We start from the raw sequence: 20,682 nt of genomic DNA on the forward strand, positions 1-20,682 counted from the left end.
AATATTGGCACTGTGCAAAACTTTTTTTGAAAAAGTGAAAGGGCCAACTTCATGGCGGTCTCTCAATGGTTGATTTATCATTAGCTAAAAATAAAGTTTAATACAGAATTAACTCAACTACTTTACTTAACAAATAACTGTATTATATAAAATTTTACAGATTATTCTAGAAATCAGCATATTTTTTTTTTAAGTAAAAATTTATTTATTCTTATTTAAATGTCCAATAAAATAAAATATCAACATGATTTATTCAGAATTTCCATTATTTTATATTTAGTTTATATGAGAATAATATTCATATCACCTGCAGTGATGTATTTACAACAAAATTGTTGATAATTTATCCAGGAAGTAATTTAATGTATTAGTCCGTTAGAATTCTTAAATATTTAAAACATTTAACAACTAAACAATTTTAACATTTTTATTGAGTAAATAATTAATATGCATTCATTTTTTACCGGTAATTTCTGGAAACTCGTCAATAGGAGAGTCTCTTTTCTTTAAGAGAAGTAATGTCTCCCATGTTTCAACAAGACGAGTTATAGCTATTTGTTGTTGTTCAGGAGTTAATAAACACTGGTATCGAGGATTAACAAAAATCGCTAAAACAATATATGAATCTATTGTTATTATGTATGTTTAATTATTAATTATTAATTTGATGTATTAGGTACCTGCTAAAAATATGCTGTTTGATAAATAATTTTCTTGAATTCTCTTATCCATCAAAGATTTTATTTTTTTGGCTAATATGGAGCCATTTGCGTTCAGGATTTTAACCAGATGGCATAAAAATCACCAATTGTTAAGTTTTGTTTTTGCAATGCAAGTGTTGCAGTTTTCACTGGATGTAAAGCATTTACCTGAATAACATTTTTAAAAATTAACAAGTGCAAGTAATTACAGAATACATTTATAAACAAAAAAAAATATATATATATATTATAAAAAGATTAATTTGGCACCCAAAATAAGTATATTTATGATTAAAAGAAGATAATTAATATTTTAGAAATTAATATAATTATTTAATTAACTAACAACAATTTGTATAGACTCCCATTCACAGTTTTTTAGATGTAGGTCTGGGTTAGTTTCCTCATGTGACAAACAGAATTCTTTGAGTTCTAATAACCTATAGAGCATGTTATAGATTGAGTTCAGTAGTATTAAAAAGAGAGTTCAGAAGGCTCGCCCCCTGATCCTCTGATCCTTGCTGATCCTTGCTCGTCATTGCTCGCCCCCTGATCCCCTGATGCTAGCTGATCCTTGCTGATCCTTGCTCGTCATTGCTCGTCCTCGTCATCACCGCCGCCCGATCGCGCACGTGCGCGACGTATATTTTACCCCACCCCGTCCATACTCATCCACGGCCATTGCTCGTCCTCGTCATGCCGCCGCCGCCGCCTGATCCGTCACGTGACGGACGTAATGTACAGCGCATGCGTACAACACATAGTCTCTTATCTAACAGTCGTATGAATTATTGTACACACCATATTATTGTGTATATTATCATGCATATAATTGTAAACTTTTATTCATTAAATAAATATTGAAAAAAAGATTGGCGAGATTCGAACCCTCGACCTCCTAGCTATAGAACTGAAGCTTTAACCCACTAGGCCACAGACCTGATGTACTAATCCTTTGATTCTTAACGTATATAGCTGTATGAATATTATTATTATTATCCCCGTCACTGATCACATATTTCCGCGCATGCGCATATATTATATACATTTTTCAAAAAAAATAAATATTGAAAAAAGGCCCTGGAGAGATTCGAACTCTCGATCTCCGTCTTACATTCTGGCGCTTTAACCAACTAAGCTACAGAGCCGGTTTACTTTTAGTATGATTCTTAACACATTCGTGGACAGCTACTGCTATAGCAGTAATTTCAAAAGTTGATGTACATATATCACTACTGTTATAGCAGTAGAATATAAACCATTCAAATTAACACAGTACTGGTATAGCAGTAATAATTTCAATAGTCTCATATGAAAGAGCATGTTTTACTGTCCCACTGCAATACTTCAGAGCATTGGGCACTGTATTATATATGTGTTATTTTTAGCTTTATTTATCTTTTTTTTTTTTTTTGGTATTTCCATGAACCCTATATTCGATATCATTATTATTATTTATAATTTAAAACATTATAACATTCTTCAACAAGGGTCGAGACTACAACCCTTTGTATATTTTATACAGGCAACGACGTGTGTGTCCCGACATACCCTAACTATTGTATCATTCTTCAACAAGGGTCGAGACTACACCCCTTTGTATATTTTTAACCTTAAATTTCTGTCGCCATAACGTTCTATAGCGAGACATGTGTTTAAAATAATTGGTAATAACTAGTGATGTACACATTTATCATAGTAAATACCCGATTAATATTTTGGTAACCCGCGGCTTGAAATGCTACCCTCACCAAAAATGCCGAGATTTCTGGACACTCGCTCCGTTGTCCGCCAAGACAAGTCAGTCTGTTCCAGACACCCATACCTTTACGTTTACTTTGCCTTTGCTGTCTCCGTGTTTTCACAGTCCTTACTCAACAGTTTTTACAATTTTTTCAAGTGTTTAATTTTTTCAGTGTTTAAACACTATATTATTTTTCATCTCGTTTTTATTTCAAACATTTTAAACATGTTTAAATGCGAACAGTGTCCGTCGGTTTTCACCACAAAACGTAATTTAGTCGCACATCAAAATAGGCATGCAGGTGTACGTTTTCCGTGCACTGCTTGCCCATTAACATTCACATACAAAACCGGGCTCAACAAACATACGAAGAATATTCATGGTATGTATTAATAATATAAAGTTTTATTTCTATCTTATACAATATTAATTTATATTATTTTTCCTAAGGTATGGTAAACGTTCCGGCTCATTTGAGACCAATGCCCGCTGCGCCGATCACCGCTCAACCAACTCCAGCTCAACAGGTCCAGATTGCGCCGCAAATATTTGTACCTGATGTCCCGGCCGGTGGCTCCAACATGTTAACCGAAGACGAAATATGTATGAACGCAATGGATGAATTTGAGGATACAGGTTAGTTTTATTTATAAGAATTAGATTTTTAAAAGACCCGCTGATTTTAACGGATCATTTTTAAAAAGATATACCGACAAGTATTATTGCTCGACCAATTAGATTTTTAAAAATAATTGTCGTTAAATAGATTTTTAAAATTCAACAAATTATCGTACAACACTTAATCAATTACTTAGATTTATAATAAATTTTAAATATAAATTCTATTTTTTTTTATTTTAAACTTATCAAAAGGTCTGTGAAACGATCAATGGTATAATAGTTAGAGTATTCCGGCATTATATCGATCAATTCACACGTCGCATCCTATGGGGTAATAGTTGGAGTATTCCGGCATTGCACCGGTTGTCAGATCGTTTGGTAGATTTAATTTTTTCATCGCGTGATTTTATTATATGTCAACATTTGTTATAACTTCGTAGTTATATCAGTAGATTTTTTAAGATTCGTGAGGATAATTAGATTTTTAATAGATTAGTCAATTTATTATTTTCATTAGATATTAATATTAGGTTTTTTTTATTTTAAAGATTCTTACACCGTTACCGTCAACGGGAAACGCGTTTCTACGGCCAACACGGTGTCGGCTGCTAACGCTAAAAAGACTAGGTTGAATCTCGTTAAGGCTCCCGGGTTCGTAGAAATTTTGTCGTCTGCGAGCCGTAAAATCGTGTGGTACTATGCAAAAAATATCGGGAATACAACGATTTATTCAGACTTTCTTCGACCCCTCATGCCTGAACTAATAAATTTATTAAAGACCTCCGTACAAAAACACTCAATAAAATTTAACCTTAAACTCGAGACGACATACAACCGGCCCAACGTCCCCAATTCGTCGGAGAACCGGGCCTTTAAAACAGTGGCGACAGAAATTTACCCTGACAGCGATTTTAGAACTATTGTAGAGAGGGCGTACATGAAGTTGGTTCAGGAGAAAGACGATTACATCGGGAGGGGTAGTGGATTCGTCCTAGAGTCGATAGACGGACTATTAGTAGGGGTGTATAAATATATGCCGATGGGTGGATCGTCATATATTCAGCTGCCGGAATATATAGATAGAAAACGGGGAACCATCAACCCCAAAAACTCGGACCAACAGTGTTTCAAGTGGGCAATTTTAGCGAGACATGTTACGGGGCCGTCGGCATTTCGTGTGGAGGGAGATAAATATAGTCAGCATGAGGGCAAGTACAATTTTGATGGTATAGCGTTCCCGACACCACTATCGGACATCACCAAATTTGAAAAAAATAATAATAATAACGTCTCGATAAATGTATACGGCCTCAACAAAAAGTTCCAGGCGCCCCGTAAGTACCCAACGTACGAAGTGTATCCGCTGCGTGTAGCCGACGAAGAAAAAAAGGAACACTTCGACCTGTTGTTGGTAACGGACGGCGACAACTCGCACTATGTGTACATTTCAAATTTTTCCCGGCTCATACGTGCGCAGAAAACGAGACACAATGGGAGTGTCATTTTTTGTAAAAGGTGCTTCACCAGCTTTGACAAGCAAAATTTCAAATACAAGTTGAGCGGACAGGAGGCCCTGGACCAACATAAATTGATTTGTGGGGCGCATAAACCCATTTTACCCGAGATGCCGAAGGAGGGTGATTGTGTTGAGTTCAGGGCGTGGAAAAAAACGGTCAGGCACCCGTTTGTTATATACGCAGATTTTGAGTCATTGCTGGTGAAGACGGAAGAGAAGAGGGGGGAGAGTACCACAGTTATACAGAAACACGAAGCTATGAGCTACGGGTTTTTGGTGAAGGCGAGCGATGACGTACCGGCGGAATTATTGGCGGAGTACGAGATACCGGCGGGGCCGGTAATCTACAGAGGCAGCGAAGACAGGACGGACGTGGCGAAACATTTTGTGGAGACGATAGTTGAGGTGGCCCTGAAAATCGAAAATCTGATGAAGACGAATACCCCCATAATCATAAGCGAGGACGAAGAAAAAACACATCAAGAGTGTATAGAGTGTAACTTATGCAAATGCATATTAGTCGGGGGCGATAAGGTTAGGGATCATGATCATTTAACGGGCAAATTTATGCAGACCTTGTGCTCTAGGTGTAACTTAGAGTTGCAACAGCCTAAATTTGTCCCTGTCTTTTTTCATAATCTCACAAACTACGACTCGCACTTCATAATCACCGAACTTGGGTATGATACTCAAACTATCAACGTTATACCGAACAGTGAAGAGAAATTTATATCTTTCTCGAAATATATAAGTAGTACCTTCACTGTTCGGTTTATCGACCCGTTCAGGTTTATGGCGTCGAGTCTGTCGTCCCTGGCTGAAAATTTAGTTACACCCGAACATGAGAACTTCCGTGAGACAGCCAAACATTTTGTCACCGGAGATATGCCGCTCGTGACTCGTAAGGGGGTGTACCCGTACGAGTACACGGATAGTTGGGAGCGGCTGGAGGAGACGAGGTTACCGAGGAAGAGAGAATTTTATAGTACATTGACAGAGACCGGGATTAAGGAGAAGGAGTTTGAACACGCGAAGGAGGTCTGGAACCACTTCAGCTGTACGACGTTGGGGAAGTGCAGCGATCTATATCTTAAAATCGACGTGTTGTTGTTGGCGGACGTTTTTGAAAACTTCCGCGACGCACAGTGGGAGGATTTGACGTTTTACCGCGACAAAAATAAAAAAAAAAATATATCAAAATATAGATAAAAACTACTTACATAACATTTGTGATTATCTACTGGTTTTAAAATAGATCCTTATCTAAAGTTATATAAGTTTATATCAATACTATTAGTAACCAGAGCGACGCCGCGACGGAATAATCATCATTACCTAGCTATTTTCTACATAGTACACACGGTTAATGTTAATGCTTGTTTTCAGTTTTACGAAATCTTAAATTATTAAGTTTATTGAGTTTATTTATTTTATACCATGGAAGCTACTGGACAAGGTATGTAATAGTTAATAATAATTTATTTATCCCTTCAATTAAAAATTAAATATTAAAACTTCAATTACGAAATATCAAAATAAATAATTTATTTTATAATTAAATTGATCTTAAAAAAAAATAGCGTAAATTAGCTCTCTAATTTTTATCATATAGTATAAGTAAACTTACTAATAAGTCAATTTTAAAATATGATCTGCCCAAAGTTTCCCATTTGATGTGTAGTTATTTTTATAGGTATTACATACCGCGATTTATTCAATGCGCTGAGATGTCCACAACGTCCGCGACAGTTAAATCCGTGTTCCGTCGACAGTCGTTCGTTCTTATTCGATTACATTAAAAACAATATTAAATATTCTATTGATGAACAATATGAAGCCGCATTGAATGCAAAAATTTTGGCATATACTACTACATTAAATCGTAAATGGTCAGCGGTCAATCGTACTGCAAGTACATTTATTTCAAAATACGAGGGATGGTTAGATACTAAATTTGATTTGCCAAAAAAAGAAAAAAAAGCTGTTGATCTTCGTGGTCGTCCATCAAAGCCATTTTCAGACTTATCTGAAAGAGCTAAAATTCGTAAAGTTAAACCATTAGTGGAGACAATATCACCAGATAGATTACTTCGTGCAACAAGAGTATCACTTTTTAAAAAAGGTAAACATGCAGCAGCCGATTTATTGAAACAGTCAACTGAATACTCTCCAAGTCGTCCTGCAAAAATTAGGAAAACTTTTCGTGAATCCTTAGGAAAAAATAATATTATAGTACCATATACCGTAGATGAAGCGCTGGCTCATATGGTTAACTGTCGTATGACAAAAAATGTGTATCACCAGACTCGATTAGGTTTAAAAGAACATGGGGTAAATGTGTATCCTTCATATGATCGAATACGTGAAGCAAAAAAATTGTGTTATCCTGAGGATATAGAAATATATGAATTTGGTGTGTCTATACCTCTCCAAAGTTTATTGGACCATACGGTTAGACGAGTCTTCCAAACTTTCGATTTACCTGAGGATTTTAATTTTTTTGAAAAATATGTAAAAGCTGAGTTTATTTTTAAATGGGGGTGTGATGGAAGTTCTGGTCAAACCGAATATCACCAAGCATTTACCCAGAATAAAAATTTAACCCTAAATGATCCACATTCAAATAGTGATGGAGATAACGACACTGATGACAGTGAACAAAATTATGAACAAGATGTAGAATATACCGATGCAAATATGTTTTTATTTTCGCTTGTTCCTTTGCGATTAACTTTTGGTATGACTGATGACACAAATGATATTTTATGGAAAAATTTAACACCATCTTCCACACGTTACTGTAGACCCATCAAATTTTTGTATAAAAAAGAAACAAAATATAATACTTGCAAAGAAGTTGAGGCAATTGAAAATGAAATAAAAGCATTAGTCCCAATTGAAATTGTTTTAAATAATATTTCTGTTCCTGTTCACTGTAAATTAGTTATGACAATGGTAGATGGAAAAGTTATAAATAATTTAACTGATACGTCAAGTCAAAGATGTTTTATTTGTAACTGTGGACCCAAAATATGAACGATTTAAAAAATATACAACAATTTAAAATTAATGAAGATAATTTGAAATACGGGCTTTCTACATTGCATGCGTGGATCAATTTTTTGAAATGCATTTTAAATATTTCATATAAATTAAATATCCACGAATCAACCAGTCGCATGTCTAAAGAAGAGAAAGGGAAAGTTTTACAACAAAAAAAAAATATTCAACAAACATTTTGGAATGATATGGGGATAAAAGTTGATAAAATAGTACAAGGTCAAGGTACATCTAATACTGGGAATGTGGCAAGGAGATTTTTTAAAAATGCAGAAATGTCGGCAAAAATAACAGGTGTTGATTTAAATTTGATTAAAAAATTAGGTGATATATTAATTGCAATATCTAGTGGATATGAAATTCATTTTGAGTCATTCGATGAATATTGTAAAGAAACAGCCGAATTATACATTGGGTTGTATAATTGGTATCGCATGCCTCCCAGTATGCATAAAATTTTGTTACATGGTTCTATTGTTATAAAAAATGCACTTGTACCAATAGGATTATTATCTGAAGAAGCGCAAGAAGCATGTAATAAAAATTATAAAAATTTTAGGGAAAATCATACGCGCAAAACATCAAGAATGAGTACCAATACTGATTTAATGGATGCTCTATTAATAAGTTCAGACCCAGTGATATCTTCTAAGCGAAAAATTTTGAAAACACCATTTACAGAATTACCATCCTCAGTAAAACAATTAATAATTATAGATAATGATGAAGAAACAGAAGATTCAGACATATGTTCTGATTCAGAATAACATTTTTTATAAAATAAATATTGTACCTATTTACCTATTGTGTTTTCACACAACTAATAGAACTTAGCTATTTTATTAATTTTCTTTTGTAAATATAAACCTATAAATTATAACATATTTAAAACATATTTAAAACTATAATTAAATAAATATAATTTGATTTTATTATGAAATATATTTTTGTCGTGGTAAAACCTCAATTCCTCCCACTGTGCGACGTGTGCATGAGGGCGTATAACCTGGACGCCGCCCATTATTTCACCGCCCCAGGCTTAAGTTCACGGGGCAAAAGCTCCAGTTATTGCATGATTACGACATGTTGCTGATGTTCGAAAATGGTCAGTATATTATTTTTTAAAAATTAATATATAATAATCTTATATTATATTTGTTAAAGGTATACGTGGAGGATTGGTGCAGGCGAGCAAGCGATATGCGAAGGCGAACAATGTAAAGACCCCGGGGTATGACGAAACGAAGGAGAAATCGTGGATAATATATCAGGACTGTGAGTATATTTTTTTCAAAACTTGTTAATTTTTTTCTTACTTAATAATATTTTTTAAATTTTATAGGTAACAACTTGTACGGATGGGCAATGTCCCAGTACATGCCGTACGGTGGGTTCAACTGGGTTGAACCTACGTTAAACGGATTGGATGATTTGGATGACACCTCCCCCATAGGACGAGTGTATGAGGTGGACGTTTCGTACCCAAGACACTTGCATAACGGACATAACGACCTGCCTTTCCTACCACAAAACAGCGTGCCTCGAGGCTCGAAGGTTAGGAAGTTGATGGAGACATTTGAGAAAAAGGAGAATTACATCATACATTATAGGAACCTACAGCAGGCCATTAAGAATGGTTTGATAGTTGAAAAAGTAAATATTTGTATTTTATATGGTTTTAAACAGATTTTTAACATTTCTCTTATTTTTAATAGGTGCACAGAGTTATTCAGTTTAACCAGTCAGATTGGCTGGCTAAATATATTAAGTTAAACACAGAGATGAGGAAGAAGGCTAAGAACGATTTTGAGAAAGACTTTTTTAAGCCGATGAACAATGCTGTATTTGGTATGTTACTTTATACTATTTATTATACTATTTACCAACATTTTAATTTTCTAGGGAAGACTATGCAATCGAAGAGGAAAGAGATGAAGATGGAGTTGGTGTCATGCGAAAAGAGGTTACAGAAGTTGATAAATAAGAGCACATTCAAGTATTGTACTAATTACAATGAGGACCTGAACGCGGTCGCACTGGAGAACAAAATTATTAAATTTGATAAACCTATATTTATTGGTAAATATACTTTTTTAAATTACATTTTTATCATTTATTATTTACAGGATTCGCTGTGCTGGACATATCCAAGACGAAAATGTATGAGTACCATTATGATGTCATGCAGAGGCACTATGGAGACAAAATTAAATTAATGTACACTGACACAGTTAAATATACTAAAACTATACTCATGTATATAATATATATTTATTTAACATTATTTTTCTAGATTCGTTGATATATTATATTGAAACCCAAGATTTTTATGTAGACTTAGCTGCTAATTCTAATCTACTGGACCGGATGGACACTGCTAACTTGCCCACTGACCATCCGTGTTATGTGGCAAGCAGAAAGAAGGATCCGGGACTCTTTTCCGATGAGGTGGATGCTAATATTATTACAGAGTTTGTTGCGTTGAGGGCCAAGTCATACGCGTTTAATGTATATGCTGGTTCAGAGGATGAGGTGGCAAATGACATAGTAGGAGGAGGAGGAGGAGGAGAAAAAATTAAGGCGAAGGGTATCAGACCTCATGTGGTTAAAAACCACATGACTCTTGAGGACCATAAAAAGTGTTTGTTTGGGGAAGAAGGATTAGAGGCGTACAAGGAGAATGTTTCGATCAGGTCGTTTAACCACCAACTGGTTACGTTAAAAACAAAGAAGTTAACGTACAACAATTATGACGATAAGAGAGTGGTGTTAGATGACAAAATACACACACTAGCCCATGGGCATTATAGTATAGAGTAAGTTATTACAAAATATATATTTAAATTATCGTAATGATTTTACTTTTATATTTTATAGGGAAGATGAACCCGAGGATGAATGGTCTGAACTCGACTATGAGGTAGATGACAGAGGGCGACGATGGAGTAAACTGGATAAAGAGTTTATGAGGGAGCTTCTTTGTTACACAACTAAATAGTTTTACTTATTTTTTTTTTTTTTGTTATATAGTTTTATTGTTTTGTTATATATTGATTATTGTAAATAACTTGTAAATATTATCCTATTAATTGTTACATAATGTAAATACTTGATAATAGATTATTGTGTAATTTGTAAATATTTTTATAAAATATTAGATTAGTGTATAAATTTGTAGTATTAACACCTTTATAATGTATACTTTTTATGTAAATGTATAATTTTTATTTTTATATTGTATAATTTGTAAATACTATGTAAATATACCGTATCAGTATGCTTTTGTTAGATATATAAGTTAGTTTAAAATGTTTTTTCTTGTAATATTTTTTTTATTTTACCACCTTTATAATGTATACTTTGTAAATATCCATGTAAATGTATAATTTTTATTTTGTATAATTTGTAAATACTCTATACCGTATCAGTATGCTTTTGCTAGATATGTACGATAGTTTACAATGTTTTCTAATATTTTTTTCTTGTATAAATGTTTATAACCATGTTTTTTCTGTTTCAGGTAGATGGAAGCCAATATATTTAATTAGCCTTGTAAATGTTAACATATATATAAATGTATGTATATATGTTAGTGTATAAATTAAAAAAACAATGTTAAAATATAATTATGTTTATTAAATAAAATGTATACATTCACAATTTTTTAAGAATTATTTATAAACCATTTCCTTATAGCAAATACTTTATAGAATGTACATTGTTTTGGATTAAATTCCATATGAAAAATACAACAAGGTAGAGTTTCATCGTCACATAATTGGTCCAAACGTGGGCATCCAAGGTCTTCGATGTTGATTAGTGCGACTTGAGGTATAAATTCTGTAATTCTGTTTTTTCTGCTCACCTTTGACGTAAATGCATGAGAACTTTAAAAAGTTTAATATTCTACTTAGTTCTTCATACTCAACATCACCATATTCTATAGTAAGTTTATGATAGTTATGTTCCAACCACTTATTAGTTTTTCGACTCTTGTTGTCCTGCTTAGATTTAGAATTTTTAAAAATCCAGTGTTGGTTCGCCCATGTTTCAATGTCGACTATAGATAATTCTTTAATAAAATATTTATTGCCTGCTCCAAGAACGCATTGCATGTCTGCGATGGCTGACGACATAATTTCAGGTTTATATATCTGGCAAAAGACTACCAAACACGATGGTGTATACAGCTCGACTGAAATTATTTTTCAATACCGCATGACTCTAACCAACTATTTTATTTTGTGTAAAATCAAGTTTTCGTAATATTTTTGCCTTCCAGGATTAACAAACGTGAATTTAATTCTGAAATATATGTTCCGTGATTCGGCAATGAATTTTCATCAAATATTCCGGTTATACGATTTATTTCAGCTTTTGATTGGGCCACGTCTTGCTCCCGGATAGCGATCGCTGTACTGTTGTCAGCACAGTCATTAAATAGCTGCGACATACGATTTTCACAATTTAATAAAGACTTATTACTTGATTGTATATTATTTTCAAGCAATTGTATCTTATCACGTAGATTAACAATATTATTTTTCAAAGTTTCAATTTCTTTCTGTTGGAGTTTCACGTCATTTAGTATCGTTTTGTTACTTGACTGAATATCTGATATAATTCTTTTAGCATCGCTCGCCTGAGAACTACCGAACACGTTCATAGTTATAAAACGACTGACACTATTTTTTAACATCACGTGTATTTATCCAACTATTGTGTGTATTATCGAATCCTAACCACTTGACGTACATTTGATTATGTTTTTTACGTATAATTTTTTCAATTAAATATTCGTTTGGGAAATTGGTCTTGTATATTTCTTCAGAGTAAAAACAACCAGCTATAGGTTTACCCATATAATCTTGTAGTTGATAAGTAACAGGTAATGTTTTATTTATTTTGATAATCTCGAATATTTCCGTAGACCAGTTTGGTAAATAACCTTTTGTGAACACGCCCTTTTGTGTACTGATACGAACGTTATCGCCAACTTTAAACTTATTTTTTACAGTATTAATTTCACGATGTTTTATTACCACCGAAGCGGGGTTGGAATCTGCTTGTATTGGAGTCATTCCTATAGTTCTATGGTATGAATTATTGTATTCGTCAAGTAACTTTGGTAAAATTGAAACCCATTCATGAGAGCCACGGGCAGTGAACTCCTTATACATTTTTCCCTTCAAAGTACGATTGAATCTCTCTGCTATGCTGGCCTTTAGAATACTGAAAGTTGAATATTTGTGTATGCCATACTTCAAAGCGTCGAAAGTAGTGTTGTAAAATTCTTTTCCCTTATCGAGTTGTAAAAGTTTCGGTGAACGATCAAGTAATATTGTAGACATTGCACTAGTAACTTCTTTACCTGTCTTAGACTTTAACGGTTTTGTCCAAGAAAATTTTGTAAAACAATCAATCACAACCAGGATGTATTTGTAACCACCATTTACTTTTGAATATGGTATCATTTCAACCAAGTCAGCTTGCCATAAATCATTTTTTCCATAGACGTTAACTCGACGCCTAGTGAAATTTTTCCTTGCTGGTTTGTGAAGTTCGTTAGCGATTTCCCGTTTAGACATCGGGAATTCGCTTTATTAGTCCGGCCTCGTGTAATTCGTCGAAAATCGATATTATTTCGTTTGAAACGCTTGTATTGCCAGCTGCTTTTGACGCGAGAAGCAGACGTAATCGGTCGACCAACTCGTTTGGATTATCTCAATACACTAAGTTATTTTTCTGTATTTTCATAGACAGCTCGCCACCCGATGGGAATAATTTACTAATAATTGTTGAATATTTAGTACCACCCTTTTTTATTTTATTTCCAACTGTAGATAAATGTACCGATGTTTGAGTTAATATAGATTTATATACCTCTAAATCACCATCAGTAAAAATAAGTGGATTTTTTAAAAATAATAACTGATTAAGACCCGACGTAGATGGGTAAACAGTACCGTCAATAAGTATAGTGTTTTCTATAAATTTTACTTCTTTTTTACCCAAGATAATATTTCCGTTTGGAAGTTTTTTCGGACCATAGATCTTATCCAAGTCTGTAGACTGAAACCAATTTTCAATTTCTTGTTGATTGTAGTCGAAAATCGAGGATTTATTGTCAATATTTTCTTTGTTCAATCGAGGTTTATTCGATATTTTAGTTAAAGGATCGATAATTGGTTTTAATGTCTGTGTCATTAATTGTTGAACATTATCTGATCCGGTTTTTAATGCGATATATTTACGTTTAATACTTTCCTTAGCTTAAACTAGCTCATCTAACACAGTAGTTGCTTACGTCATGACTACGTTTTAAATGATAATATTTATTAGTTGCTTCATCTTATATAACTACAAAAGTATCAAACCCAAAACGATAACGTCCGTTATCACGCTCACTATCTTTACAAATAACAACAAATGTAAACCTCTCACGGTTCCAACATGTTACACAGAAATGTTTAAATTGTGTATATGACATGTCCCCAGAACAGTGCTCTTGATATACATGTTTCAAATTGGTCTCATCTTGTTTGAACAATACTATTAAATTCGCGTTGTCACGTATCAACTGTTTTGGTACTTTTGAATAACTCTGGGCCAGGATAAAAAATATCTATTTTATTGTGGCGACCTCGAGAAAAATAATCTCTTATTACGTTTTGGTGTTCACCAATAACATCGTCCAAGATAAAAATTGAATTTGGTAAAACTTTCTCTGGTGGAATTACTTTATCATTCTCGAAAAAGGTAAAAATGTTCATACCGTCTATTCCATCAATAATACGTTTTAATAATTTATATTTAGGTTGTTCCAGCGTCTTGGAGTATATGTAAACGTTTTCAAATCGTAACCCGTTTTCATCGACTAGTAGAAAATATATCAGATTGGTCTTACCACACCCCGAGCTGCCAAGTACCAACGACCTTATCGTATTTGGGAAAAGCTCTCCATGTCTCTGTTGAATTGTCTCGGGAGAATCAATATTATAAATTCGAAGTTTTTTCTCTTGTTCGATAAAGCGCATTTTTTTTAAAATTGTTCACTATAAATATAGGTGCTATGTTAGCGATAGCGTCACACGATGTCTCACGTTCGTAAGCGAAACAACAATAAAGGCTCCGGTCTTATTAACTCTGTTATAAATCATTTACCCGTGGAATTACATTTACCTGGTTATAGGTAAGTCGCTACAATATATTATGACTAATAAATCCGTTTTAAATTTTATGAATAATTGTTTTTAGATTTGCCGGTCCCGGAACCAAATTGAAACAAAGATTAGCACGAGGAGAACGTGGTATAAACAGACTTGACGAGTTGGACAGAGCGCACGATATCGCATACGAAGAAAGTAATTTGCTAACTGATCGACATAGAGCAGACGAAGTATTAGAAAATCAGGCTTGGGAAGTGTTTAAATCTAAAAACACAGGTATCAAAGAAAAAGCGGCGTCTTGGCTAGTCACTACAGCCATGAAAGTCAAACGTAAACTTGGAGCTGGTTGCGGATTTAAACAAATGGTTTGGCTGCTAAAAATTCCATCAAAAATAAAATGAACGAAAATAATATAACAAAATTAGTAAGAACATGTCTGTCAGCTGCGAAAAAAATTAAAAAGAATAAAAATAAGAAAACTAAAACACCAAGAATTATACCAATACCGAAAAAAAGTGGTGTTCTACCTTTAATTCCTATTTTTGCTGGTTTATCAGCATTAGGCGCGCTTACCGGTGGAGTAGGTAATATAGTAAAAGTCGTGAAAGAATTAAATTCTGGAAAAAGCACTCTTATTCATTTAGGCAAAGGATTATATCTTACTCCTCACAAGGGTAGTTCTTATAAAATCGTAAAAGGTAAAGGTTTATACCTAGCACCACACAAGGGCGGCTCGGTTAAAAAATCAAGGTCAAAAAACTAATTTCTACGTTACCCGATAGAGCGTTGTACGATTATGAGATTATAAAATACGCTGACATGTTGAAAATTCCTCATTTCATCGGTGTATTTGCTAGAGACAAGTTACCTCGACGAGCAAAACATCAAGAGTCAGCTGTAGTTAATTTAGACATCGAAAACGGTACAGGTACTCATTGGGTAGCGTATAAGAAAATCGGAAAAAAAGTTAAATATTATGATAGTTATGGAAATTTAACGCCACCGCTAGAATTACAGAAATATTTCAACGGTTGCAATATCGAATATAACTACGAGAGACATCAGAAATATAACACAACAAACTGTGGTCATCTGTGCTTAAAATTTTTATCATGTACACTATAACGTTAACCGGTAACTCTAGCGAATTGTCATGTGACTTTTTTCTACCGATAGAAGTCAGTAAAAATGCAAAAATCTGTCTGTTAGGTTTTCAAACGAATAATTATATTCCTAACGTAAACGAAAAGTGTAATAAAATATGCTTCACATACAGTAGGGGAGACCGGGGCTAGTTGTCCCATGGGTTGGTTGTCACAATCTATATTATTCCGAAACTAGATGGCGCTTCTATTCAAAAATGATATAGCACATTATCACTATAATTCTAATCATTTTAGTCTTGTCACGAAGTCGTTAGCAGCTGTATAACCTTGTGTGTATCAAAAAAACTATATTTCACGTCGGTAGGTAAATATTTTTCATGAATTCAATTCAAATTTTCTACCTATATGTTACTACTATTCTTATTATTATCAACTTTACATTTAAGTAATGTCCTAAGGTAGTTTTTTTGTGTATCGTTTTCGATCGTACATGGAAGTGATAAGCAATAATCAAGGTGTTTATCTAAAGTAGTGAACTGGGGTTTCTTGTCACATATCACGTGGGGCCAGTTGTCACATGTGACAATCAGCCCCAGAAAAATCTATTAAGTTAATAAGTATTACCTAAGCTAATTAATAGGTAAATTACTTTTTTAAATTTTTAGGAAAAATGGTTCGTAATTTTAAAAAAAAGACTGATAACGGAGAAACACCTCCCGATGTAATGTTAAGGGCTGTAAGAAATGTCAATATAAATAATGTGTCTATTCGAAAAACTGCATTGGAGTTTAAAATAAACTATCGCACACTTGCTAGGTACTGTAAAAAAATACCCGAAAAAGAACAGCTTGATGATAAAATTGTTACTCCTACAATCAATGTTGATTACATTAAAAATAGAATGGTTTTTAATGAAACAATAGAGAGTCAACTAGAGTCCTACATTTTAAGAGCTTCTGATATTTATTTTGGTTTATCCCCTAAAGAAATTCGAACTTTAGCTTACCAGTTAGCCATTGAAAATTCTTTGAATATTCCTCAATCATGGACTAAAAATAAATTGGCTGGTTCAGATTGGTTTACAGCATTTTTAAAACGACATCCTACGTTGTCTATTAGAACACCAGAACCAACAAGTTTAGCTCGAGTTTCTAGCTTTAATCGTACAAACGTCATTTTTTGACAATTTGTCTACGGTCATGTCAAGACACTTTTTCCAAGCTCATGAAATATGGAATATGGACGAAACTGGCGTGACAACAGTTCAATCTCCTAATAGAGTAGTGGCTCGACGTGGATACAAACAAGTAGGAAGCATAGTTTCAGCAGAGCGAGGTACTTTAGTGACTATGGCATGTGCAATTTTAGCTATCGGTAACAATTTACCACCATTTTTTGTTTTCCATCGTGTCCATTATAAAGATCATTTTGTAGCAAACGGTCCACCCGGTTCCAATGGTTCAGCTAATCCTTCTGGTTGGATGCAAGAAAAAGACTTTATATTGTTTCTTAAACACTTCCATAACCACGTAAAAAGTACAACCGAACGACCTGTGTTATTATTGTTGGACAACCATGGATCACATTTGAGTATTGAGGGGCTTAATTTTGCAAAAAATAATGGCATAATTATGCTATCTTTTCCTCCGCATTGCTCACATAAATTGCAATCTCTCGACAGAACAGTGTTTGGACCGTTCAAAAAATATTTAAATTCTGCTGGTGATTCTTGGATAATAAATAATCCAGGCAAAACAATGACCATCTATGATATACCAACCACTGTTTCTCAAGCTTATCCTCTTTCTATGACACCTACAAATATTCAATCTGGCTTCAGGTGCACTGGTATATATCCATTCAATCGAAATATTTTTTCAGACATCGATTTTGCACCAAGTTATGTAACAGATAGAGCAGATCCAACAACTCAAAACACAAACGTAGAATCTAATAGTTCATTTAATGGAAATGTTGAATCTGAAACCGATATAGTTATTTCAAATTCACCAAATATACCGGTTGTAGAACAAAGTTATTCCGATATGTCAATTTCTAATCCCGAAGCTGTCCAAAGTCATTCAAAACAAACTTTTACAACATCGCCCAATTCTAAAAAAAAACAAACCGTTGTGTCTCCGATTGATATTCGACCGTTTCCAAAAGCATCTGCTAGAAAAACAACCAAAAATAATCGACGAAAACGTCAAACTGCTATTCTTACTGATAGTCCAATTAAAAACCAATTGGAACAAGAAAAATGTATGAGGAAAATCAAACCAACAAAAACAAAAAAACAAAATAGTGACACCACCAAAAAAGCACCTGTCCCCAAAGTTCCTAAAAAAAGAAAATTATCAACAGACCACCTAGAAGAGGAGGAATGTTTTTGTTTGGTATGTTTAGAACCTTTTTCAAACTCACGTCCCAGAGAAAAATGGATCCAATGCATGGAGTGTAAAGAATGGTCTCATAAGGAGTGTACCGCTGGCAACATACATTATGTGTGCCACAATTGTGATAGCCCTATTGTAAGTGATGCAAGTTCTGCTTAACGTATCATTCTACTCAAGTTATTATATTTTAATTAAGTTGTATTACAAAATATTTTTACCTATTTATTTTGTTATTTATTCTAGTACAAAGTTTAAACTAGTTACTATCTCAGTATGATATTATATTTTAATTAAGTTGTATTACAAAATATTGTTTACTTATTTCTTTTGTTATTTATTCTAGTACTAAGTTTAAACTAGTCATTATCTAAACATGATTGAACATGATTGTTAAAGTTGTTTTTTGTTCTATACAAATTATATAATAACAAATAAGAGTTGAAATTGTTTGTTATTTGTCATTTCAATTACCTGGGACAAGTAACCCCAAGCCTTGTGACAACCAACCTTTAAAAGGGGCTGGTGGTCACATTTTTTTTTTTTTAAAAAAAAAATTTTAAAATGCGTTTAACTTGAATACTAGTGTTCGCTATTTTTACAAGGAGTGCCTATGATAATATATTTCATTGTGAACTTACCAAGGTTAAAAAAAAACAAAAGATTTTTTTAAAAAAAATCGAAATGTAAAAAATTGTGACAACCATACCCGGTCTCCCCTAATGATAACAATATAAATAGCGACAGCTATGTAATACCTACCGGCTCTTATGAGTTGAATGAAATTGAAGCAGCTATAAAACGTGTATTGCATAATACAGATACTTTATTCGAGTTGAGAGCAGATAATAATACACTAAAATGTACAATGTTTTGTAGTGAAACTGTAGATTTTCGTATGACTAATAGTATAGGACAGTTATTGGGGTTCAAAAATCGTAAATATGCTGCTAATGTCAAACACGAATCAGATACGTTGGTCAATATTACCAAAACAAACTGTATATATATCGATTCAAATCTAGTTATGGGTTCATTCGTCAACGGTAAGCAGTGCCATACAATCCACGAGTTCTATCCGAATGTTCCTCCAGGCTATAAAATAATACAGGTACCAACACATTTGGTTTTTTACTCCATTAATTCTACATCTATAACACACGCAAGTATAATTTTAAAAAATCAGGACGACGAGTTGATCGATCTACGGGGCGAACCGGTATCAATACGATTATTAATTCAAGACTCGTGATGGGGCTTCAATTTTCCAATATATATAGGGCTGTATATGAAAAACCCGTTAGTCGTGTTAAAAACACTAACAAGGTAACAACTCTGAAGAAGAAAAAATATTCGAGACGAAAACAGACTAAACATAGTCTAACACCTGATAATTTGGCTTTTCTACGCTCGATTAACGTCATTTAATATGGACGACACATATTTAGACGTCACGGCTGGTTACATCGACGATTGTATAATAACACAAATTGATTATCATTCTTTTTTACCGTATTCAACATCAGCTCTTTCTAATAATGATGAGGTGCGTATTGCTTTACATAACACAGTCTTATACTTTACCGTGCGAGAGTTATATTTACATCGAGGGAACAATAACCAAACCTGCAGAAATAACTGACGAGATTAGATTTATAAACAACGGACTGGCATTTCTTTTCTCCGAAATGAAATATGAAATAAACGGAAATCAAATTCAGAAACTCGTCAATCCGGGTATATCGACCACATTAAAAGGATATTGTTCGTACAATAAAACAAATATTTCCTCACACCAAAACGCTGCCTGGGATAGTGATTTTAAAAATGTTAATAAAGATTTTATTGATAGTGGTAATTTTAACGGATGTATTAATCTTAATATTTGTTTGGTTTTTGTGAAGATTATAAACGCATTTTAATAAACTGTAGCCAGCAACTCATATTAAATAGAGCTTCGATTGATATGAATGCCATCAAACAGTATAAAAATAATGAAGCTGTCGTAGACGCTCCTAAACTAAAAGACGCTAAAATAAACATAACAAAAATATTGTTGCGGATGCCAGACTTGAGTAAAATACTTTTTAAAAGTATTTCAAATACATATTCCGAATACTTTTAAAAAAAGTATTCAGAATATGTATTCGAATACTTTATGATAATAATATTCTTAAGTATTTGGAATACTTTTTGTGAAGTATTCCAAATATTTTTCGAATACTTATTTTCAGTGGCCTTAGATTTCAATAGCAAAAATATTTTTTTTTCAATTCTGTATTTATAAATGAACATTATTATAATCTCGATAATACACACCTATATAAGATCTCATATCACCAACTATTGTACCTAAATAATTATAATACAAT

The 20,682-nt window shown here is 33.4% G+C and overlaps 4 protein-coding genes across 4 annotated transcripts; 3 read left to right on the top strand and 1 right to left on the bottom strand.

The window, feature by feature from the left end:
- Window positions 1-2,670: 2,670 nt before the first annotated feature.
- LOC132943573 (uncharacterized) lies at window positions 2,671-5,791 on the top strand. Its single transcript, XM_061012611.1, has 3 exons — window positions 2,671-2,827; window positions 2,896-3,081; window positions 3,615-5,791. Exons 1-3 carry the CDS (start codon window positions 2,671-2,673, stop codon window positions 5,789-5,791), a joined length of 2,520 nt encoding a protein of 839 aa, XP_060868594.1.
- Window positions 5,792-5,911: 120 nt separating this feature from the next.
- Window positions 5,912-7,618, top strand: LOC132943582 (uncharacterized). The gene is made up of 3 exons (XM_061012620.1): window positions 5,912-6,038; window positions 6,276-6,995; window positions 7,101-7,618. The coding sequence occupies exons 1-3, from the start codon at window positions 6,020-6,022 to the stop codon at window positions 7,616-7,618; spliced, it is 1,257 nt and encodes a 418-aa protein (XP_060868603.1). The 5' UTR covers window positions 5,912-6,019.
- A 1,389-nt stretch (window positions 7,619-9,007) lies between these two features.
- Window positions 9,008-10,640, top strand: LOC132943592 (uncharacterized). The gene is made up of 7 exons (XM_061012627.1): window positions 9,008-9,295; window positions 9,358-9,490; window positions 9,545-9,721; window positions 9,769-9,871; window positions 9,934-10,160; window positions 10,191-10,458; window positions 10,520-10,640. The coding sequence occupies exons 1-7, from the start codon at window positions 9,008-9,010 to the stop codon at window positions 10,638-10,640; spliced, it is 1,317 nt and encodes a 438-aa protein (XP_060868610.1).
- Window positions 10,641-12,327: 1,687 nt separating this feature from the next.
- Window positions 12,328-13,230, bottom strand: LOC132943601 (uncharacterized). The gene is made up of 2 exons (XM_061012634.1): window positions 12,591-13,230; window positions 12,328-12,509 (listed from the first exon to the last, which is right to left on the bottom strand). The coding sequence occupies exons 1-2, from the start codon at window positions 13,228-13,230 to the stop codon at window positions 12,328-12,330; spliced, it is 822 nt and encodes a 273-aa protein (XP_060868617.1).
- Window positions 13,231-20,682: the final 7,452 nt, after the last annotated feature.

The sequence above is a fragment of the Metopolophium dirhodum genome, chromosome 1 (assembly GCF_019925205.1).
Source record: "Metopolophium dirhodum isolate CAU chromosome 1, ASM1992520v1, whole genome shotgun sequence".
NCBI lineage: Eukaryota > Metazoa > Arthropoda > Insecta > Hemiptera > Aphididae > Metopolophium > Metopolophium dirhodum.

Bases quoted from the DNA above. Each gene is read 5' to 3' on its own strand.
- LOC132943582 (XM_061012620.1), top strand. The intron at 6,996-7,100 runs GTGTGTCTATAC...AATATGTAAAAG, and splicing joins TATAGAAATATATGAATTTG to CTGAGTTTATTTTTAAATGG.
- LOC132943592 (XM_061012627.1), top strand. From the start codon at position 9,008: ATGTCCCAGTACATGCCGTACGGTGGGTTCAACTGGGTTGAACCTACG. The intron at 9,872-9,933 runs AGTTAAATATAC...CATTATTTTTCT, and splicing joins AAATTAATGTACACTGACAC to AGATTCGTTGATATATTATA. The intron at 10,459-10,519 runs GTAAGTTATTAC...TATATTTTATAG, and splicing joins CATGGGCATTATAGTATAGA to GGAAGATGAACCCGAGGATG.
- LOC132943601 (XM_061012634.1), bottom strand. From the start codon at position 13,230: ATGTCTAAACGGGAAATCGCTAACGAACTTCACAAACCAGCAAGGAAA. The intron at 12,510-12,590 runs GTTATTTACCAA...ATCAACTACAAG, and splicing joins AAAGGGCGTGTTCACAAAAG to ATTATATGGGTAAACCTATA.
- LOC132943573 (XM_061012611.1), top strand. From the start codon at position 2,671: ATGTTTAAATGCGAACAGTGTCCGTCGGTTTTCACCACAAAACGTAAT. The intron at 2,828-2,895 runs GTATGTATTAAT...ATTTTTCCTAAG, and splicing joins ACATACGAAGAATATTCATG to GTATGGTAAACGTTCCGGCT. The intron at 3,082-3,614 runs GTTAGTTTTATT...TTTATTTTAAAG, and splicing joins GGATGAATTTGAGGATACAG to ATTCTTACACCGTTACCGTC.